Raw genomic sequence first — 22,833 nt, 5'->3', positions numbered from 1 at the left:
ATTAAGAGTTATTCCGACAAAAAAAAAAAAACATGCTAACGCCTGTAGTGTCTGAAACAATGAAATCCAGGCATCAAATTCAAAATAGTTGAATATTTGCACCAAAAATGAAAACAGCTCCATAGTTTGGAACAGTATATTCACGGGAATATAAATTGAAAAGGATCTACAAATATGTGTATTGTTTTCCCATAATTTCCCAGCTTAATTAAAAAGAAAACAAAATATTTTTAAAAAATGAGAAAAAAAATATTTGTATTGTTTTTCCTGGAACTTTCAAACTTAATAAAAAATAATGGGGGGAAAAAAGCAAGAAAAAAATAGTTATTAATTTTTTTCCTACAATTTCCTAACTTAATTATTTAAAAAAATGTTTCCTGCAATATTGGCGCAGCGCCTTGACCAAAATATTAGCCGATGCCATTTTCAGACGTGAGCGATCATTTTCCGTAAGTTGATCCAGACAAAGTTAAACATGGAGCCCAAAGGAATGTGGCGGCTTTTATTGTTTCCTATCTCCTTGTTGCGTCTCGACGGTTGACTTTTCACCCGTTTGGTGGGTCGTCTTCTAGCAAATAGCGCCAAGGGGCCGGGTATCAAAGGCTCCAAAACAACACCCCACATTCTGTTTTTCCCCCCGTGCGTCAAAACGATTTCCCGCGTTTGCGTCCAAATCCCAAACGAGGCAAAACGAAGCAATAAATAGCGTGCGTGCCATGTGGGCAAGTCGGGGCGGCGCGCCCAAATTAGCTGTAATTGACATCTTTGTATCACTGTGTATCCTGCTGCTTTATTTTGAAAACCTGAAGTGGATCTTGTGTGGGCCACCTGCACCATTATCTCCTTTTTTTGATCTGTGGTAGCATCTACTTTTGGAGATTCCTCAAGAGCACAAAACGCCATGGTGACGGATGTCAATGTATTTTTGTTTAATTCTTGCTTGAATGCTCCTATGGCAGGCATTCCCATGTTTTCTTAGTGGCTCGTTCGCCGTCAAGTGGTTCCATGTTGCTCCCGTTTATTTTGGTTGCGCTAGGAATTCCCCCATTTTTTTTTTTTTTTGCCCTCTGCTCCGACTGGAGAGGAGAGAGGACCAGACTGAACTGCTGTCACATCGGACCGATTTCTTTTCAGGCCTTATTTGCACAGTGAACGTTTTTCCTGCACTGGACGACCCCCAAAGTCGCTCAGGCTCCCCCAAGTGGGAACGCTGCGAGATGGTAAAGCAAACATATGAAGCGCATCCATATTTATAGCCACGCTAGTGGCAACATTTACGTCTGTTTGGAAATAAACTATCCTTTCATCACTTTGCTGCTGTGAAATGTAAATTTCTCCACTGTGAGACTAATAAAGGCAAATCCAATGCAAATTGCTCACAGTTATATTTCAATGCCGTACATTCGTTGCTCGACCCCGAGGCTAGCGTGTGAGTTGAGTTCTCAATGGCTTTTTCTGTCACTTAAGATTTGTCTTACTTGTGTCTGGCTTTCTGGATCGCACACGGCCACGAACCCCAACCGATGACCCGAAGCACCATTTTTTTTCCCCCGTATGGGAATGTGTGGGCTTTTCCCAAACAACCGTCTTGAAAGTAAACAGTGGTGAATACGGCGCTGCCATATGTTTAGTACCTGACACTGTCTCAGCGAGGTCGCTGTCATTGAGCGACCACCATCATCCAATCTTAAAGCGACCCAAAACCGTCCTCTGACCCTGCCCGGACCACACCAACTCATCGACCTCCCAGGCTCGTATTTCGCTCCTTTTGGAATAATCGGCGTGTGAGCGCTTTGTGACCCTGCACTTCCCCGTAGCACCAAATATGTTGTTCGGTTGTCACTCAAAGGTGGATTTTTAGAAAATCTTGTGCAGAAATCTAAAGTAAGACAGCTCCATTGGCTAGAGTTATTGTACTTCTGGGAGAATTGAGAGCCTAATGACAAAAATGGGGGCGGCCCGGTGGTCCAGTGGTTAGCGCATCGTCCTCAGAGTGCAAAGGCATTGATTCTAGTGCGGGTTTTCTCCGGGTATTCCTTCTACAGTCCAGAAATATGCATGGCAGGCTAATTGAACGCTCGAAATTGACCCTGTGTAACTGTCAGTGTGGACAGTTTTTCGTCTCTGTGTGCTGGCAACCGGTTCAGAGTGCCCCCGCTAACTGCCCGACGAGTGCTGGGATAGGCTCCAGCACACCTTTGCGACCCTTGTTGAGGATAAAGCGGAAGGTCGACACAAATGGTAAGGCGACAGCAAGGTGGAGTCGATGAATTATGGAACCGTCGCCCCTGTCAATATGGCCGCCATGTTGACATGCCACCCACATTGGGTAAACAACATCCGTTAATGGAGGTTCTGCCTAACGTTAGGTTGGATGGTTTGTGAAATGTAAATTTCTCCACTGTGAGACTAATAAAGGCATATCCAATCCAATCCAATCAGCAAGACGGCCGTGTGTTTTTCCGTCACCTTTCGTCGATCTTACCCATCGGCACTCAACAGCTTTGCTTTCAACTTTCATTAACTCTCACGGTGCGGAACCAACTCCCGGAGTGCGCCTTACGCAAACACAATCACACACACAAATTCGGCCAGGGATCAGTTACCAAATTAGCATTTGGGACCGGACGCAGCGCCGGGAACAGAATGAGACGTTTAACTGTTCTCACTACGCCCCCGACCTCCCCTCTCCGGTTGCCTTTTCCCCGGTTAGCATCTGTTGCTAACTCCGGTTTTAACTATTATTCCAATACGAACACCTGATCGCGACGTGTCTGGCGTGGTTTCGCGGCATGTTATTCTTGCGCTAATGCGTTCCGCACTGCCGAATGTCAGTGGGTGTCACTCCAAGCTGTCAGCGCACTCAGGAATCGGGGCCTCTCTTGATAGAAGGAGGGGATGGCGAGCACGCAATCACACGCAGCGTTCCAACCGAGCGCTCGCTGCCGAAAGGAAGTTGGTGAGGCGGCAAATGGGCCAGGTTTTGACAAGTCTCTCGCGCACCCCCCTCCAAAGTGCCGTCCGTCTAGGGAGCACAGGCGCATGACGTGCATGTTTCCCCAAAGGCCACACAATAACACAAAATGTGTGGTTTCGCGGCTCCGACAACCAAGACGTCATTCATCAAAGAAGCACGCGTCGCCGGCCGGGAATGTCGATTTCATTCCGTCAACAGACTCTCGGCGAAATAAGAGTTCAGCCCGGGTCAGCCGAGCGAGCTCCTTTATGAACTCACAAAAAGAGCCCGCAACCACCACATCACGGCGGAATTGAAAGGTCGCTTCATCATCCCTGAATTGCTCGGATAGCTAAATGATGACACTCGTGTGAACTTTAAACTCCATTTGTGAGAGTCCTGTAGGCGCCAGCGACTACGTTTGACGTGGATCCCCAAGCAGGACATCCGTTCCAAGTTTACGACAATGCTTGTATTTCAAGATATTTTTAAAATGCGACCGAAAGGCAAGATGGAATTGATGGAGTTAACCTGAAAAACAGTGCAGAGCATTCATTCGCAAAATCCCTTGAAGCTATGTGGTGTATCGCTCACCAAACTAGCATGGAAACATGTTGGCGTTGTGGTGACGCGCTGGCACGCACGCAGGACCCAACAAAATAAATTTCACCATTGTGTCCGTTGGTGTGTGTTGTCAAAATAAAATCCATAACTGTTTGTTGATACCAAATGTGGCGTTGGTCTCAGTCTTAGGCCTCAAAGGCGATTATTTATTTGATTTGATTTTTTTTTCCAGATTCCAGTCTGCTTTTTATGCCACCCACTTTGGAATAACAAGTTTTTTTTTTTCTTCAAATGTATCATAAAATAAACAACCCCCCAAAAAAATCTTCTTTCGCAAGTGAAAAGAGAATTTGCCCGTTTAACAGTTTCAAGAAGTTGACGCACATTTTCGGGTGTTGGCGTCGCAAATCGTTTTTTGACAATACTTGTTTAATCTGCCGTCAACCTTCGTCATATATGCACCCGCGTAATCTCGTGACGAAGGGTTAACATCGCTACAAAGCCAAACTTGGGTCATCTTGACACAACCTTTAACCCATTGGTGCACTCTGTAACCTGATCACGTTGTAAACTATCCACTGCTGTCCTTTAAAGGCTTAAAATGTCCTCCAATCATCCATTTTCTCAACCGCTTTATCCTTACAAGGGTCGCGGGGTGTATTGCAGCCTATTCTAGCTGTGTTTGGGCAGTACGCTGGGGGACACCCTGAACCGGTTGCTAATCGCATGGAACGCTACCATCCCCGATCACAGTCTCCCCCTTAGGGATAATTTTGAGTGCTCCATTAGCCTGTCAAGCATGTTTTTGGAATGTGGGAGGAAACCGGAGTACCCGGAGAAAAGCCACATGACCACAGTGAAAACAAGTTTTCCCCTACACTAAAACTGCCTCAAAATAATGCCATAAATACTCCCAAGATGGCGTCTACCGGTGAGTGATTTTGATCTATTTTGTTGCCGCTGGTGATCTCGCTTGGTATTTATTTGGGGTTAGTTTTACACAAACAAAAAAACAGAAGCTTCTTTCTTTCATGAGCGTTTTTTTGTAAACCGCGCACTTGCCCGCTCGCTGTTCCAGCGGCAAACGCCGACGCTCGCTCTGTTTTCCCATGAAAAAACAGCTTTGTTGTCAGAGGGGGGGCGGGGGGGCTGGAAAAGTGCCAGAATGGTTTACTGATCAAATAAGACATCCATCTTAGTATTTATTTGTATTTATTTATGTATATTGAATAAACACGTCCATCCTTGTCAAGCCCAAATCCATAAGCTCCCAAGCTGGCCAGACTTGTGATTATTTAGCATTATGATGATTATTGGATGAAATGTCTCGGTCTGTGGACGAAGGGGGGTGAGGGGGGGCTCACATCCTCTCAACGCTGTCGTCACGCTACGCTTCGGTACCACCGTATTAATCCATCAGGAAGTGGAGATGAGTGTTAATCACTGCTCATCTGAAGATTGCGCACTCATTTGAACACATGTAAATCGTCTGAATTTATTTTGCAACAAATGGGGCGTTTTTGGGTGAATTTGTCAGTACGCTCATATCCAGGACAGAAATTTAAACCCAGGTAATGTTGGTGCTATGGGATATTTGAATATAAACAGTGAGCATAAAACAAATATCATCATAAATCTCGCAGGCATGCATTATTTATCCTCTGCATAGAATGGCCATGATTATTGTGGCTGAGTTGGTTTTGGCTTATCACCAGGTACGGCCACACATTCACTTTTTCCCCCCGGATTTTTATTTTTGGCCTCAGGATGTATCAATGTGATCCCTCGGGGAGGTGGCAGCGCAGGATTTAATCCCCAAACGGCATTCTGGGGGAAGCCCTGCCGTCGCCCCTGCTTGGAGTCAACACATCCGTTTGGGATTTACACAGTCCAGTAGTCGTCACTCTGATTAAGGGGGCGTTGTGGGGGCTTATAATAATGCTTTGGCATCCCAAAGTATTATTATTTATCACATTATTTGTATGTTGTATGTATTATTTGACCCTCATGTTTCTGCGTTGTTAAAATATGACGAATTCGATCAGTCAGTGACAAACGCGGCAGGCACAAATCCAACTGCAATGTACAGTCTGACCTCTGTGTAGTCTGTGTTGTGGATAACTACGACTCCTACTGGCCGTGGTTGGTACTGCAATGTTTTTCCTGTTTTTTTGACGCTGTGGCCTGAATCCAGTTTTGATGATCCCGACCAAAGCTTGAACAAGCGTGTCGGTCCTTCATCAGCTTAAACCGCATCATGATCCCGTCATTACATTCCTCATGAGAGATTCCCTCTGCACTCTGGGACTAGAAATCGGATGGAAAAAAGGAAAAAATAAAGACCCAGTTGGATGAGTAGCGCCGTATTTCTCAGTGAGCTTGCTATTCCTGATGTACTTTGTTTATACCGCAATGATCTTATGGGCCCAATTATGGAAAAACGTAAGATTTTTGAAAATAAGCGATGGGTTCTTTCCACCATTTGCGTGCCTGCGTGTGTCCTTGTAACGGTCGCAATGGGGCTTTTTCTTTTGGACAAATTCCCCACTGGACACTCCCAGGAGTGCCTATTAACTTTTTATTTAAAAGAAAATTCAATGTGGGAAGTAAGTGCATATAAAAAGTCGACACACCCCATGTCCAAATTCCAGGTTTTTGTGGGGTAAAATTCAGACTTGTTTTGACCAGTACAAATCTTTAAAAAATGACATGTGAAGTAAGTACATATGTAGGTGCACATAAAAAGTCTGCACATCCTTGTTCTGTGCCTACGATTGTGCTATGTATCAACGGCAGACATTTAGCACGCTTTCCAATCGTTGAGTTGGTCAATAACTGTAAGCCTTCTGCCACCTGGTGCCTCATCATGGCACTGCACACCGAAAGAATTACTAATAATAATACATTTAAATTCTAAGCGCGTTTCAAAACGTTTTCAAAATTAGCTTGAATGCTCGTTGTGTCCATCAAAATCTGGCCGCATAATATTAATATATGTATAAAATGACATGCATATCAATATTATTTTATGCACAGTGGAAGACATTTCAACTTTGATGCTTTTTGGGGAGTTGTAATTACCGCCATGCCCAGAAGAGGTCGCAATCGCCCTTCAGAAGAATCGGCGTGGCCAAAATAGAACGCAGTCGTTTCTTTCCCATCGCATGAGCGAGCGGCTGACTCATTCATCATACTAAGCGTGTTTGGAGTAGACGTGAGTCATCTCGAAAATCTTCTCAAGGGTTTATATTCGATTCATGGGGAGGAGGGAGAAAGAAAAAGAAACATCACGATGACGGGGAAGCTCTCGGTGCAGAGTCGAGACTGCCCACCGGAAGTTGACAACCGGGTCACGTCACGGGTCGGCGTACACTCGCTGACCTCCGCAGTGCTCGCAGTCTGTCCATTGGGTAGACATATAACCGTGGTTGGAGGCGAGGGGGTGGCAGATGTTCTTTGTCACAGTACACTCTGATGTACCTTCGCAATACTTTTAACACGATACAACACGGGGGGTGAACTCAAGGCTATCTGTCAATCGGTCTATTTTTCGATCTAGCTAATTATCTAGCTAGCTATCTCTAGCTAGTTAACATCTATCTAGCTAGCCATCTATCTATCTAACCATTTATCTAGCTAGCCATCTATCTAGCTCACCGTCTATGTAGCGAACCATCCATCTAGCTAGCCGTCTATCCATCTATTTAAACAAGAAGTGGTCTTCCCAACTTCTGTAAAAGTGGGTGGCGACCGGCAATGGTAGGAAAATGAAAGTTACCTAAGAGTGCACCCTGGGCAATCCCGGCCGGCTTGGACCACATTGCCACTTCCTGAACACCATTTGCCAGTGAATGATCACATTTTGGAAGCAAATGTTTGCCTCATCTGCTAAGTCTCGTGCGATAAAAAGTCAACACATTGCCGTGATGTAAGTAGCACGCGTGGTGTACAGTCGCAGTCAGGAGAACTCAAAGCAGAAACTGGGAAAACAATATCTTGCGGTGTTTGAGGGCACGCTGTTCTCGCTAATCTGACTGGTTGGCAGAGTAAACACATCTTGAAATGGAAGCGTGAATAACAACCTGCAAGTCTTCACATTTTGGTTGAGTTGAAACCCAGCGATACAAAGACTGAACCGTAGTGCAATGGTGGTGTTGACGGTGGGTTTTTTTTTTTTAAACCAGCTGTTGTTGGAAGAAGCACGCTTTGGTGTAAACGGAGCTGTTTACAAGGAACTCATAATTCATCGTCGCTGAGAATATCACAATGCTCTTGTGAAGCGACGCCGTTTGATTTTGCTCCTCTGACGTCGTGCGGCGCGGAAGTTCACGTCTGTTATTTGGCATTGTGGTGTCAAAACGTGAACCATTCCGTCGGACAAATCACCGGCTGGTTTTTGAACAAGGCGCCGCAAAAGGAAAACATTTTTTTTTCTTTCTGTTCACCTTGTGAACCTTGACTTTTCTCCCGCCGAAGCTAGCTCGGTGTCGCATTTTTGGGCAATGAATCGTCAAAATAATCATCGGAGAAGCCGGACTTCACATATATATATATATATATATATATATACCGGCAATGCCGAGCGAGCCGACAATCCAAATTGATCCTCGCGGTTTAAGATGTTGGCAACGGGCACTGCGTGTTCTTGAGAGGTTGCGTAAGCTAATTAGTTAACAAGCCGCAGAGTAAACAGCGGGCCACTGTTTGTACACAGATCAACCAGGTGACACAAATGGTCCCGTGCCACTTCATTTGGACCTGTGACGTAAGCCCTCACCCCCTAAACCACCCGGTCGCCCCGCTGCGGGGGGACTCTTAACACTTGTTTGTTTTTGTAGGTAGAGTTTTGGTGTCCACTCACAGGAAGTGGTCCGGGTCATTTTTTTGGGCCGAGCAGATTGGTTCAGAGATGAGATTTGGTTTGACTGAAGATGAAATCAATTTCATGTAGCATTCTTTGGAAAGAAGTAGTCAGTAAAGGTTGGTGTATATTAGCACAAGTGTAAGCCATTAAAAAATGCTAACCAAGTTGATTTCGCCAACGGGCAGTAGAAATGTCCGTTTTTTTTTGTGTGTGTGTCATCGTGCTTTTGGCTAACAAAACGCCGAGTGACACACAATGGCAGCACAGTGGCTGAACTTTGAGTGCCCTGAGGAAACGTCGCCTCGTCCCTCCGCCGACCACAATGGAGTCAAATTCGGTTCATTCCAGTTCCACAACTCCCACATTCCAAATGACTCGTCCATACGACAACCCTCATTTTTTTCCAGGGGGGGGGGGGGGGGTGACTCACGGGCTTCAATACCACCTAAACAAGGAGGAGTTGATATAACTTTCCATTGTCCGATGTGTTCGGCAAGCCTTGTTAACCATTGTTGAAGGTGACTTACAAGCAACGTAGCACTCGGGATAATATTTAATCAGGTATTCTTCCATAAGGAAAATAATTAACTCATTGATTGTCAGACAATGTGCAAAAATGTGTCCACTCCAGTGCCAGGGTTTTTGTTTTTGAACGAGTCAAGAAATGATGAAATGATTACTCATTAGCAACATCTGCAGTTTTATGGTACTTCTTGTTAACTAACGTCAGTTAACCAAAACGTTTGCTTACTAAAACGTGTCTTTTTACTTGTTAACTCACTTCATTTTTGGGTTTCTGCGATTTAGAATATTCGGTCTTTCGGTTTGACTTGTTTTTGTCCATCTCACCGGCAGCCATCATTTCCTCGCACCTCGCCATCCTCCTCCCCGTTCCGATGTTAGCGTGTTCACGGCGCCTATGTTTTCCTCTTAGTCCATTAATTTTGTGAAGCTTTCGGAAGAGTCAGGACAGCGATATAACATTATGTAAGCCGCCGTCGTCTAATAATAGATAGCAAATAGCTAGCTAGCTAGATACCACCTAGATGGGTAGGTAGGTAGCTTGGTAGCCAACTAGGTAGCAAGGTATCCACCTAGACAGCTAGGTACCCAGCTAGATATCTAGCTCGATAAATAGAAAGAAGTGAAGCGAGGAAACTTATAAGACATCCACTGTACTGACCGCTGAACACGTACTGTAAGTTGCTTTTTTCGGTTTGAGTGGTGGTTTATGAAATGCACTCACGGTTTTGCTCGTGTGACTTGATGACTATGAAATGGGTCAAAAGACTTAAGTAGGACGCCGGGTTCACATACGCAGCTAATGAGGAAGCGCTAACAGGATAAAAAGGCCAAAGCAGCCGAGTCACGATAAAAGAGATCAAGACCCGAGTCACTCATTGCTGTCGTCTGCACTAGTGTGTAAAACCAAGAAAAACAAAATGGCGGATCAGGTTTGAAATGTGGACCCCCTGCACCCTCCTGGACATTTTCCCGATTTGAAACCTCAAAGAGCTTGAGAACCGCGGCCCCTTCGTTAACGCGGCATTAAGGCTGCTATTTGTGGACTGGGCTGGCTTAGTGCCGCGGCTAACACGTTTTTCTGTTATACCTTTTCAAACGCCTGACGCAGCAGCTCTTCTTGCGCTCGCGCACTGGCGCTAAACATCTACTGCGCAACAGGACACGCTGTCGATGGAGAGCGGAAAACATGGTGCAGAAGATTTTAAAATCATGTCATGGGGGCGTCCAATCATCTCAGCCATACTAAAAAGCACTTGTGAAATACTGACGGCTACAGAAATGCTATCACGTAGCGACGAAGAGGACGTCCGCGAGTGGGAATGCTGCATTTGTCCAGCCAAACGCTGGCTTATGTCCTCTTGGGTGTTGAGTGAGTGGGACGGAGACAGAAATAGGAGCGAGGAACATTCTGAGCTGGCGTCGACGGCTAACTTTTTATTTGTATGCAATTAGCACCAACAGGAACCTCCATTATGTGCACCCGAGTACAGTTATTCAAAATACATATTGCCTGTAGCGCGTCAAAGTGTCTGGTGAGGTAAAACACAGACCGGCGACAATTGTTCAAATATGTACAGAGCTGGAGCCACAATAATCATGATGATAACGCTGTTTCACAGGGGGGTGTACAGTAACGCAAAGAGCCACTTTCGATTTGCGTTATTGTTGAGGGGAGGTCATTGCTAGAGTGAAGAAGCTGTTTGGATGTCTGATCTGCTGACTTTGGGTGGATTGGTAACGCTCGCCTGAGAGGTGTCGCTGGAAAAGGTGGTGGGCAGGATGCGCAGGGTCCAGTAGGGTTTGGAAACTGTCAGTTGTTGTTTAATCATAATACGGAGGGAAGAATAAAATGTGCACTGGCAATTCTCCCGCCCTAATTTGTACACAGTTTGCTGGTCTAAAAAATAACTTGAACTTTCATTTCCTAGTTCCGCATGAATTGTGTGGACTCTGGAATGGATACTTTGCATCAATACGACTGTGGAAAGTGTTTGTACAGATTTATTTAGCTATCTATTAGCTAGCTAGCTTTCTATCCGAGTTACTTCCGGGTTGAGTGAAGGCCTACCAAGCTATCTGTTAGCTATTAGCTAGCTATCTTTCTATCCGTGTTACTTAGCTATTAGCTGTCTATTAGCTGGCTAGCTTTCTATCTCAGCTACTTCCGGGTTGACTGAAGGCCTAGCTAGCTATCTGTTAGCTATCTATTAGCTAGCTAGCTTTCTGAGTTACATCCGGGTTGAGTGAAGGCCTAGCTAGCTATCTGTTAGCTATCTATTATCTAGCTATCTTTCTATCCGAGTTACTTGGCTATCTATTAGCTGTCTATTTGCTAGCTAGCTTTCTATCTCAATTACTTCTGGGTTGAGTGAAGGGCTAGCCAGCTATCTGTTAGCTATCTATAAGCTAGCTAGCTTTCTATTCGAGTTATTTCCAGGTTGCGTGAATGCTGGCACGTGCGGCGTGTTTCTGGTGCAAACGGACTGCAACGTCCCCAAATTGCGTCACTTTTATCAAAACGGACGCGGTGAAAGGTGGCTGACTCACCAAACTGGTGAGATAGCGGGCGTCGCGTGAGCCCTGATGAGAAAAGCGCCATAAAAAAAGATAAATAACTTCCTCACAACAGTATGGAAAGACACAAGGCGTACTTTTAGGTGATTTATTGGTCCAGCGGATGCCAAATCAAGTATGACAGACTGTCATTTATTTCCTCGGTGTCGGAAGCGATGTAGAAAATAAATAAGGGACATCATAAAACAGTTAAAAAAAACACTTAGCGGCTCATGCTAACAAGCCATTTCGTTCCGTCACCACCACAGTGGTACACATTCACTGTACGTACATTCATATTTACAAACATTATTAACAGCACGCTTTGCGGTAAGAAAAATACAGGCGCTTAGAACGTTTGTGCGCGTTTGGAAAATGACAGCAAAGATATATTTCCCCCGATAATGAGGAGACCCTGTTTTCATTTGCCGTGTTCAAAGCTAAAAAAATAAATAATGACATTTAAAAACACTGAAAAGTGACTCGTTTGAATGCGTGATGATATTTGATGACATGAAAAAAAATATTTAGAGAGGCTATGCTAGCAGGCGCAACAGGCAATCGGTGACAAGAACGTCCATCGGCTAAATCAAAGGGGCAGATTCTCGACACGGAAACTAAACGCATCCAAAAATGCTGCAAAATCATTCCGTAATTTGGCGCTTCCAGTGTGTAAAAACTTGCAAACAGTTCCAGTGTGGAATAAATAGCATCCAATCAAAGTCGCCGGTGTGAAATGTAGCATTTGACTTTTTTCTTTGGAAATATCTTGAAGGAAGACATCAAAATGACATCTTTGGATAGACAAAAAAACGGCTTTTTTGTTGTCAAAGAACTTTCATGCTGCTTTGTCACCGGCAGGGTGTCACGACGGACTCCTCAGGTTCTGCCAACACAGAAAAATGCGCAACCGACGTTATTAAAGCTGCAAATTTAACCACCGTACACGAGCAGGCAAACTACCCGCGGCGCCGTCACGTGTCAACTGTAAACTACAAGTTACATCATGGGCGGCTATTTTTAGCAGGTGTCAAAAGTTGGAACGCCCTCTTTAGCCTCAAAGACTGTCAGCAGCCGCCGACTTCATTTCCAAATACAGTTGACTGATTTCAAAACTGTGTACAAGTAAGATGATGAAATAATGTAGTCGCTTTCACTGTCGTCCGAGGGGAAGACTTAACTCTAAAGTGGCCCGCGACAAAAAATGAAGTTTGATACCCCGGCTTTATTGGCATTGTGAAGCAATACTTACAGGCAAACTTTGCGCAGCCATTGCTGCAAGATGCAGAACAGGAGAAGGAAGGCAAGCACAGGAAAAGAAGGGGGCGTGCAATGAGTGAGAAGACATGGCGTCCAGATGGAACCCATCACCTGATTTGACGTTAAGAACCGAAAGGTGACCGTACGGGTTTACGTTAGCAACCCACCTGGCCGGTTAGCGTCAGCGGGAGACGGGGCGGCCCGCAGAGCGCCAACGAAGCCACGGAATGCGGGAGCTCCTGGATGGGGGCCTCGGCCAGATCGTCGATGCGAGGTTTCTTGATGTTGGTCTCAGGACTGGTCAGCGGGGTCACGCTGTTCCTCCGGATCAAGATGCCGGGACCCCTTTTCACCTCCTGTGCGCAATCAGACGATTCCGTCATTGTCCCCCGGATCGCGGAGTACTTACCGGTGCAATGTGGTCTTACCTCCGGTCTGTCTCTGTGGGTGTTCACTGCGTCCACGTTCAAAGAAATGGACTCCACTTTGCAGCCGTAGGCCACAGGGGTGAGCTTGAGTACAGTGTGAAGGGGACACTTCAGGTAGGGCATTTCATCTGCAACGTGAGCAAAACCAACACATTTGCAGTCACGTGATCCAATGTCTTGTGATTTAAGCCTCTTGACGAAAGAAACGTTTAGTTGTTATACCCCACCTGCGCTTTTATCCAGAAAGTAGGCCAGGAGGCAGCGCATGACAGCCTGGTGGCAGATGACCAGGACGTTCTCCTGCCGCTCAAGTTCCATGATGACCGGTTCCACCCTCTGGACCAGATCCTGGTAGGACTAGAAGCCGACACGGCGTTCAGTGAATCTCACCTGGGGTGGCTTATACAAGCGCTGCTCTAACGTTTATAGTCATCCTCCACGATTTGCGTTTTTGTTGGAAGTCCTGACATCCCAGACCACCAGGAAGTACACAACAGATGTTAGGCGCTGACATCAATGTATCAATACTACAAAATGAACCTTTGACATCGCTCATTTAAAAATGAGGAGTACCCCACGGGTCCGACTGTCTGTGTCTTTCACGAAAAGACAAAAACTGATTGTCTCACATCTCCTGCCCCACGTCAATCCGCTTCAATTCCAAGCCGCCACAGTTCCACATACTACATTTCCATTGGGCCTTAACGACGTCGAGATGTACCTCTCCAGCAGGGTAGCGGTAGTAGTATTTATCCTCATCCCTCAAGGTGAACTCCTCAGGGAATTTCTCTTTCATCTCATCGTACGTCATCTCTTCACACAAACCCTAAAAGAGCGAGACATGTTCAAGTTGAATATTTGCGTAGAGACGGAGCAAAAATCAAAATGATACGTGTCCAAAGAGTGAGACCCCACCGCATCAATTTCATTGAGGGCCTTCCATTGCTCGTAGGGGACCCCCAAGTGCTCGGCCGTCTGGATGCTACGGCACAACTGGCTGCTCCACACTTTGAGATCCTTCAGCTGCTGCTCCTGCAGAAACTCGGCCAAGGCGCTGGAAAACTACAACGGGAATCGCGCAGCAATCACCGCCTGACTTCCGGCGACCTAGCACTCCGATCCTTGGGGGATTTACCTGCCTGCCCCTCGGCGAGAGGCCGGCGTCGCCCCCCAACCTCCCCTTCAGGTTGTCTTCGCTCTCGCCGTGCCGGCACAGGTAGATGGTTCGCGGCTGGACGTGGATGTTCATCAGGTAGTAGACGATCTTGCTCTGGGTGTGATCCTGGATGCGGTTCACCAGGAAGCGTCGCCCCACGTCGATCACCTTGATGAAGGACAGCTCCCTGCAAGACCCGAGAACCATGGTCTGAAAACGACTTCGGAAAGATCTCGCCGAAGACGGAGACTTGCCTGTCGTGCTGATCCGGGTCCAGGGGCTGGTAGCTGGCTTTGTAACAATCGATCCGCCTTTGGAAATCCAACATGGCGTCCGTCTTGTTGCAGTCTTTGTAATCTGGACAGGACACCTTCACTTCCTGCAAGGTCAGAAGATTGACTTCTTTATTTGTAGTTATTTTCAATTTGCCGTCGTCGGAGGCGCGCCACTTACCATGATATTGGTGGCAATGACGCTGGGGTCGTCGCAAACCGACTCGATGAAAAAAATCTGGGGAGAAAAAGACTATTTTCAATTCCTGAATAAATTAGTGAACGGCGGTGAATGAGTTAGGATCGCTTACCCTGAAGTTGTTCTCACGACCGAACTGCAGGATGAGCTTTCGTCTGTCCCTGGTGGTGTTGGTGGCGTCGAAAACCTGCCGTGGAGACGCCATCTTAGTTGGTCCATGGATGGTTTGGAAGCGCTCAATGCACGGTGGGGAAACTTACCGCAACTTGGCCTCCTTCCCCTTGCAAGTAGGACTTGACATCCCTCAAGGCCGCTAAGGCACATTGCCTGAAGCGCAAAAACCCCAAGTCAGTTTTTTGGTTTGATTTCATGGACTCAAGGTGTCCACTTACTCCCTGATCTTGACAGCGCACTCGTTATCGGACTTGAAGAAATCGTACGAGCTGTAGTTCTTGACCGCCTCCCTGCGGTACTCGCCCACGTTGAAGACTGCGAGTGGCAAGCGGCAAACGTCAACGGTAAGAAGACGCTTCGATTTTTACTTGGGGCGCCGCCGCCGGGCGTACCTTTCGTGGGCATTCCGATCCAGTTGAGGTAGCGGGTGAGTTTCTTGGACATGTACGTCTTGCCGCGAGCCGGCAGGCCGACCATCACGATGACGGTGGGGGGGTTGGCGACGTGGGGGGCGCCGCACGCTGTCGCGACAACAAATCCAATTGAGCTAAAATGCTAGCTCACCCCGACTCAGCATTTTTTGATGTCACAAGAAGTCACGATGTCACGAACGGCAATAAACATTTCCAGTGCCAACTCGCTAATCTTCCCTCCTTAAGAGCCACATGAATGGAGAGAAGGAAGTCGTGGGGAGGGGGGGGGGGGAATTAAGCCTGCTAATTGGCAATCAGACGCCGATAGTCGCTCTGTCTCACATTTTACAATTAATAATACATTACATACATTGCATTTAGCTAGATAGCTACAGTATATCGGATATTGGATATTGGATTGGATATGCCTTTATTAGTCTCACAGTGGAGAAATTTACATTTCACAGCAGCAAAGTGATATCATTACATAGTTTACAGTAAATCTGTTAGCTAAAATCCAACAGAGACTTCATACATTCCTTGACAGACGTTCCCCAACTTACAAACGACATATGTTCCGAACGGTTGTTTGTAAGGTGAATTCGTTCGTAAGTTGCTTCAGTGCTATATTTTGTATGGAATGGATTTTTAAGGCTTTTATAAGTATGTTTAAGGTTTATATAAGTGTTTAAATAATGATGGTACTAATAATTTAGCACCTCATAATGTGGTGTTATTTATATCTAGAAAACTTGTCAGTCATTGCGGATGCAAGTTATACTCCAGTGTGCCTTACATGCCGGAAAATACAGTGACTTTTGCACTGTATAAAGGAATCATCAATGTCATAACGGGACAAACGTTTTGGAAATGATCCTGTGCTTGTCGTCTGAATTTAACTTGTGACTAATTAAAATTGTCGTCGCCGGAGGCTGTGGAAGTGTCGCTAAATGTAAGTAACATTCCACTTTTGTAAACGACGGCATGCGCCTCTGTTAGCGGCCAAGACAGACATTTTGGGCTTTGGAAGCTACTTTGCTAAATGGCTACCCAGCCTCATTTGTTAATTGCCAACGTTCGTTCGAATTTATTACCCCCCGCCCCCCTCTCTTTCCGCATCACTGTCGCGACAGAAACACGCGTTGCCCAACGACCAATAAACGGCGGCAGTTTTTTTTGCAGCATCCCACGCCGGGTTACTATGGCGACGACTGTGCAGTCACGCTCGGGTCGAGGCGTGCCGCGCATGCCGTTGTAGGACAAGTGCACTCGGCTACACCACATTGACCGCATTCTTATTTGTCAACGTGAAACGATGAATAAATAAAAATGCAGTTACATTTGACGGATAGATGGGGATTTGGTGGGGGGGGGGCAGTGACGTCGACAATGCAGGTTCGGCACATTATAGAGGTCACGTTAACACAAAATGCAGTCCTCGTTCAAAATCAGACGTGTAAATTCAGTCATAAGGTTTTTGGTTTTGTTTTTACCTCGGCGGGGTGCCGGTTTTTCATCCTTGGTCGGAAGCCAGATCTTTTGGATCCTGTTCTGGGTCAGCTCTCTGGGCATTCCTTGAAGACTTTGAAAAAGCTGCACACGTTCGGTGGGAAGGAAGCACGTCGGGGTCAAACACACAAACGCCCTCTAAAAATAAATTCTAAATAAATAAAAGCTTTTATTTTGCCTGAGCAAGTTAAAAAAAATCGAACCACTAGCAAGAGTCGAAGCCGGTTGTTGAGTCGAGCTAATCTGCCGGTCGCCAGTGCACACATCCTTTATTTAACCCCGCCCGGCGGAGAGGCAACGTGACTGCAGTGACGACACCTCAAACGTGACGACACGAGGTGATGGAGCCTCAACCGCACCACCTTGTGGTCATTTCTCATCATTACTACTCGATTGTCGTCGTCATGATGACTTGAACGTTACCGTCGTAGCTCACAAGTCACAACAGGATTTGTCCTTGGTGATGTCATTAGTAGAATGTCGTAAATAAATAATTATTGTATCATTTTTAATTAATATTATTTCAATAAAGTATCATATAGCATTTATGTGATGGAATGTTTTGGATGTGTTGAGGTCTGGGATCAGATTAGAAAACCTTTATTTGTCTCACAATGGAGACATTCACAGCAGTAAAATGGTGAAAGGAAAAAATAGAACAAAATATAGGAGCTGCCGTAAAGTAAAGTAAATAAGTTATTCAATCTGAACCACTTTTTGACATCCATTTTGTTTTTTGACGAAAGAGGAGATGATCAACGTGTCCTTTCTTTCACAAGTGGATCTGGATAAACACGGGTTTATTTATCACCCCCAAAAAAGGACATAGCAACTCAGAGAAATTTACGCTGGGAGACCATTTAGCGTGCTTGCGTAAAATGTTTAAATGTCTGTCCAACAAGTGATTTACTTTGATGTTATTCACTATTTGTTCTCTTCTCACCCAGCCACGCAACACTTTCAAATAAACTTGCTAAGGATGCTAAAATGTATGAGGCATATTCAAATGTTTATTTGTGCTAAGTGGATGATTGTAACTCTTGGTTTGTTTGTCTTTTCAGAAAAGCGGCTCGGATTGGACTCCACGGCAACAGAAAAAGTGCTGGTCAACTTCCGAATCAGGTTGGTGATTTCTTTTTTCCCCCCAAGAAGAAAATTGTCCCAAACGACTTTCCTTATCATTTCATGATCTAATTTATTACTGAATTATTCAAGCTGGTCGGTTGGGTCCTTTTCTGAGCTGACGTCTTAGCACACAAAAGCTCCGGAGGGCCCCGGGGGAGCAGTTACATAAGTTCTAAATGAGGCTGAGGCTCCATCCCATAATGAGACCGAGCGGGAGCAAAGTGAAAATTCTCTGCGCCCCCTGGAGACGTTACTGTGGGACAAAATTCTTCCTCAAGCAACACCAAACGATACCTTCCAACATGTTTATTCTTTGGAGACAAAAATGTATTTCTCATCTCATAACGACAACAAAAGGTGAAGCTACACATGATCCGTACACAAACAAGAAAAAGGGGTGTATGTACACAAGCGGGTGGGCGATGATCTGACTACTCGCCCAGGTTGAAAACCCGAAATTTATCTTGATTGTAGAAGCAGGCCTTGACGACGCGTCCGCCAAAATAACGACCGTTCAGATCCACCACAGCTGCGGAAGACAAAAAAGGCAGAGAACAATAAGGAGGTCATAGGTAAGTATTATTCTTACTTAGCATTACATGTTTTTATTTTACATTAAAAAAATACATATTTATAAATTGTATTTTAAAAAAAAAAACATTTAAAAATATATACAGTGATAACTCAGCTTACAAACTTAATTGCTTCCCAGAAAGTGTGTGTAAGGCAAAAAGTTCATCTGCCAAATATTTATTTCCTATAAGAAACCATTAAAATGAGAATAATCCGTTCCCAGGTCCCCATAAAACATCATTTTCTACTAAATAAGCCTTAACACGACACAAAATATACCTTATTTTATCTATAATGAATGTGCAATTGTATTGTAATGAATGAATGCATTGTATCATTGTCATTTTATTGACCTTTGTGATGGTCATTGATGTAGTTGCCTCTTGATGTCCGAGTGAAGCTGACGTGCTTTCTCGCCTCACCTTGATTGCGATCTGGGCCAACCCAATTAGAAAGCAAGACCCTTTCACCCGCCCCGCCGCGACGATACTAGAGCAGTTACGCAACGGTTGTAGCTCGATGAGATCCAAACCTTTGATAGCCGACTCCACCCTTTCAAACTCCAGAAATATTCGGACGGCCTCGTCATCGGGCACTTCGGCAATCTGCGGAAAAGAACTCGGGTTGGTTTGAAGCGAAGGCGGCTTTCCATTTGATTTAACGAGCCGCTCACCTCGAAGATGACGCATTTAATGACTTTGCCGTATTTCTCGCATTCTTCTTTGGTCTCCCCCTCCAAGTCGTCGTCCACCTCTCCTCGGCCCACCATGTTCTAAATGCGACAGACATTTCAATGAGTGGAGGACTCATCCTGTGATTATCAGCGAGATTTTGTCATTTTTTTGCATGGGCGACGTACCCTCAACAGGACCACTTTGGTGGGATTTTTCAGGATCTCGGTCAGCGGGTTTGCATCGGATTTCTTGGAATCGGCTAGAACGGGGAAGAAACCATTGAGCAACTCCTCCGCGGTGCAAACGGCATTGTTCAAGTCTAGGCGTGTAACAATACAATCCAAATTTAATCTGGAGAAAATTCTCGGGCGTTCGTGCGCTATCAAATGAGTCCTATTTTTTCGGTTGCGTTTTGCAACACTTTCCAAGAAAAAGTGTTTAGTGCACTAAAAGGAACACGGCGGTGCATATCGGGGTTATCTTCTACTTGTGCTGATTTCCACACATGGAAGAACATTACTGATTCGATGACTGCTCACGTTAACTACGTATACAGGGAACATCCGACTTACGACCGAGTTCCATTCCGACCAAACGGTCATAAGTCGAAATGGTCGTAAGTTGAAATCCATTCAAAATGTTGAAAAAAGACTCGGAGGCTCCCTTAAAATGTTAAAAATAGGGTCTGGAGGTCGTGGTCGTAAGTACGAGCTGGTCGTAAGTCGGATGTGACCTGTATTACAGCATATCCTATTGATAACAAAGAAACAGAAATGAATTGTACAATAAAAGCGTCATCTAACCTGCTCCTCCGGATGTCTCTGGAGCAACTGGCGGCTGCGCCCCTGCTACTCAAAACAAGGCCATCACAAAATGCGGAAAGATTCCAAAGTAGCTAGCTAGCGCAAAGCAGCGTCGAGATCCTTACGCTTTTCCGCCGCGTCGCCGATGATGATCTTGCCGCCTCTTTTGCTGGTCTTCTCCACAGACAGCGCCGTGCTCAATCCCTGCTCGTGCTTCCCCAGTCCCTGACCCTCCTTGAAGCCATACTTCTGCATGATTTTGTGCGCCACCGTCCCCCTGGAGACAAAGAGTCGTAAGTTGAAATCCATCCGACGCTGGCTTTCTTTGCCGCGACTGACTCACCCCATGTTAGCCAGGAAGGAGCCAGTCGGGATGGGCGGCGAACGCGGACGCTCCGAATCCTCGTACATGGGCGGAGGGATGGCGGCCTTGGAGCCTCTGCCGGGACGACCTTCGTCCTCGTATGGGAACGCCGATGAACCTTGTTCGGGACCAGCGGATAAGGACAACTTGAACCGTGCAAGGTCAGGCGTGTCATTCTAAATGTCAACACAACTATTTAGCTTACTCGTGTTCTTCAAACACAAAGGATGGAGGTTATTAATCCAATTAAATTGCATTAATCCATTCCAATCCAATCCAATATTATCACACAAAAATGGGGGTTATGATTCTCATTAAACCACCCCAAAAAATATTAAAATCGATTTTCCCTTTTGAATGAATCCCAGTGCCAATCGGAGAGCATCCGACAGTTCCTCATACATTATGAAGAGATGCTGGCGCGTGTGACTCCCGCTGCTCACCCACAGAAAAAAAAACTTATCCCGTGACTGTAAAGTGACCTTGAGAGTTTTATAAGGCGCTTGTAAAACAAATGTATTATTATTCTTATTTACATACATCACAAATTAATGCGGGCAATGCCACCACCTGGTGGACAAACTTTGCTAATACGTTCCAAGGCCACTGACATGATGATAATAATAATAATAATAATAATAATACATTTTAATTATAAGCGCCTTTCAGAATTCTCAAGGTCACTTTACAGTCCCAGGATCCGTTTTTCTGTGGGTGAGTAGCGGCAGCCACACACGCCAGCGTTCATTTAACCCGGAAGTAACTCAAATAGATAGAAAGTTAGCTAGCTAGCTACTCATAGATAGTTAGCTAGAGAGTTGAATAACTCAAATAGGTAGAAAGTTAGCGAGTTAACTTTCTACCTATTCAATTTCATATAGGAAACCACCAAAATGAGAACAATCCGTTCCCAGGTCCCCAATTCACACAAGCCTCAAAACTGTGTAGTCAGTGGTCAAAATGTTGCCCCTGAACATGATGCTACTGTGTGTGCGTTTGTTGTAAACAGGTAGTCCATTTGAAATAGTGAAGCGCTCATATTTTTTTTTCCTCAAACACCATTACACACACACACACACACACACACACACACACACACACACACACACACACACACAACTTTTTTTTGTTTACTCTGATAAAACCGAATCTCTCCCAATATGTTCTCACGATGCACGTCATGAAATCCTGATAGAAACACTGATAGTTGGTCACGCTCCCATCACTTACCATCTTTGTCCACAAGAGATGACGGCGGAGCGATGGCGGCGCCACCCGTACCTTAAGAAAGAGACACACAAAGTGTCAACAAATGGCTTTGTTTTTGAGGTTGGCGCAATACAAGTCAGGAAAGTGCGCTCACTTCGTTTTCGCCGCTCTTTCTCATAATCGTCCTCCTCGTCAGAGTCTTCCTCTGCTGCTGGAAATCTTGAGAAGCCGCTGGGGGCTGCGCCTTCGTGTCTTTCTTTCCTTTTCCTGGTGCAAAAAGAACCCAAATCGAGGTGAGAAAGGCACATTTTGGAATTTTCGCTTGATCTCATTTGCCATACTTTTCTCTGTCCTCAATCTCTTTCTGGCGCTCCTGCTCCCTCTGCCGCTGTCGATCTTCCCTGTGGCGCTTCATCACCTTCTCGTAGTCGTTGGGAAACATGGGGTCGTACTCGTCGGCCAGCGGGATCAGCACATCTCCGCAGGAGAAGCCGGAAGGCGCCACTTCCTGTCATATCGACCATAGCATCCATCGGGACTTATTTGAGCTTTGAAATGGAATTTTAATCCCGACCTTGATTCCGGCGGCTGTATGCGGAGGAGTGTCTGGGATTTGGCGGTCTTCGCTGGGACCTCCCCGCTTCAGATCAATGACGGGAGCCAAGACGGTTGTCTGCTTGGTCCGATGGCTCTGCGCAAATGAACATCTTTACGAAGACGTTCAGAAATGCCACTGTGCACCGATGTCCTCGTACCTTTGCTTGGGTCAGGGCTGCCTTCTTCACCTTTAACTGGGACTGCAGCAGCTTGAAGTTTTTCGACCATCCTTCAGTCTTGGTGTCACTTGCACCCACGCCGAGGTCATCATAAAGCGACATGGCTGTTCCCTGCAAAAGTGACCGTGCATATTTAGTAACAAACGGGTGGGTTTTAGAATGGGCCGTGTTTTGTTGCCACACTATTTCAATATTTTGAAAGTCCACGAGAAATGGGCCGGTGGCTAACGTTAGCTAAAGACAGTATGCTACGGCTGTTTTCCCTGCAGCGTCGTTTTTAAAAAATCAGATTATAAACGACAAACCTACCGATTTTTAGAGTTACGTTGATATTAATTAAATAAAGTTGGTTCTTTTAGCAGCACGTTGAACAAAAAGTCATGTTCTCGCAGGTCGGAAGTGAAGAAAAAACGAGCGACAGTCAACGTCGCTGAGG

The 22,833-nt window shown here is 45.6% G+C and overlaps 2 protein-coding genes across 3 annotated transcripts; both read right to left on the bottom strand.

The window, feature by feature from the left end:
* Window positions 1–11,557: 11,557 nt before the first annotated feature.
* On the bottom strand, window positions 11,558–17,131 carry pfkfb3 (6-phosphofructo-2-kinase/fructose-2,6-biphosphatase 3). 2 transcript variants are annotated; one of them, XM_088989097.1, is made up of 15 exons: window positions 16,858–17,131; window positions 15,344–15,472; window positions 15,170–15,266; window positions 15,038–15,104; window positions 14,890–14,964; window positions 14,760–14,816; window positions 14,557–14,685; window positions 14,286–14,489; window positions 14,066–14,212; window positions 13,872–13,976; window positions 13,378–13,507; window positions 13,151–13,278; window positions 12,890–13,078; window positions 12,715–12,737; window positions 11,558–12,348 (listed from the first exon to the last, which is right to left on the bottom strand). In XM_088989097.1, exons 1-15 carry the CDS (start codon window positions 16,934–16,936, stop codon window positions 12,342–12,344), a joined length of 1,566 nt encoding a protein of 521 aa, XP_088845223.1. In that variant the 5' UTR covers window positions 16,937–17,131; the 3' UTR covers window positions 11,558–12,341. The 2 variants fall into 2 exon arrangements, with proteins under 2 accessions (XP_088845223.1, XP_088845224.1); XM_088989098.1 differs by lacking the exon at window positions 12,715–12,737 and having other exon boundaries at window positions 16,858–17,130.
* Window positions 17,132–17,975: 844 nt separating this feature from the next.
* On the bottom strand, window positions 17,976–22,833 carry rbm17 (RNA binding motif protein 17). Its single transcript, XM_088989108.1, has 13 exons — window positions 22,707–22,833; window positions 22,377–22,508; window positions 22,196–22,312; window positions 21,963–22,129; window positions 21,776–21,888; window positions 21,643–21,693; window positions 20,392–20,530; window positions 20,174–20,325; window positions 20,049–20,093; window positions 19,431–19,504; window positions 19,245–19,343; window positions 19,104–19,176; window positions 17,976–18,527 (listed from the first exon to the last, which is right to left on the bottom strand). Exons 2-13 carry the CDS (start codon window positions 22,497–22,499, stop codon window positions 18,430–18,432), a joined length of 1,251 nt encoding a protein of 416 aa, XP_088845234.1. The 5' UTR covers window positions 22,500–22,508; window positions 22,707–22,833; the 3' UTR covers window positions 17,976–18,429.

This window comes from Hippocampus bargibanti, linkage group LG22 (genome assembly GCF_051943395.1).
Source record: "Hippocampus bargibanti isolate YZ-2025 linkage group LG22, ASM5194339v1, whole genome shotgun sequence".
NCBI classification, from domain to species: domain Eukaryota; kingdom Metazoa; phylum Chordata; class Actinopteri; order Syngnathiformes; family Syngnathidae; genus Hippocampus; species Hippocampus bargibanti.
The sequence above is the reverse complement of the archived record's forward strand: the minus strand, read 5'-3'. Positions and strand labels throughout refer to the sequence as shown.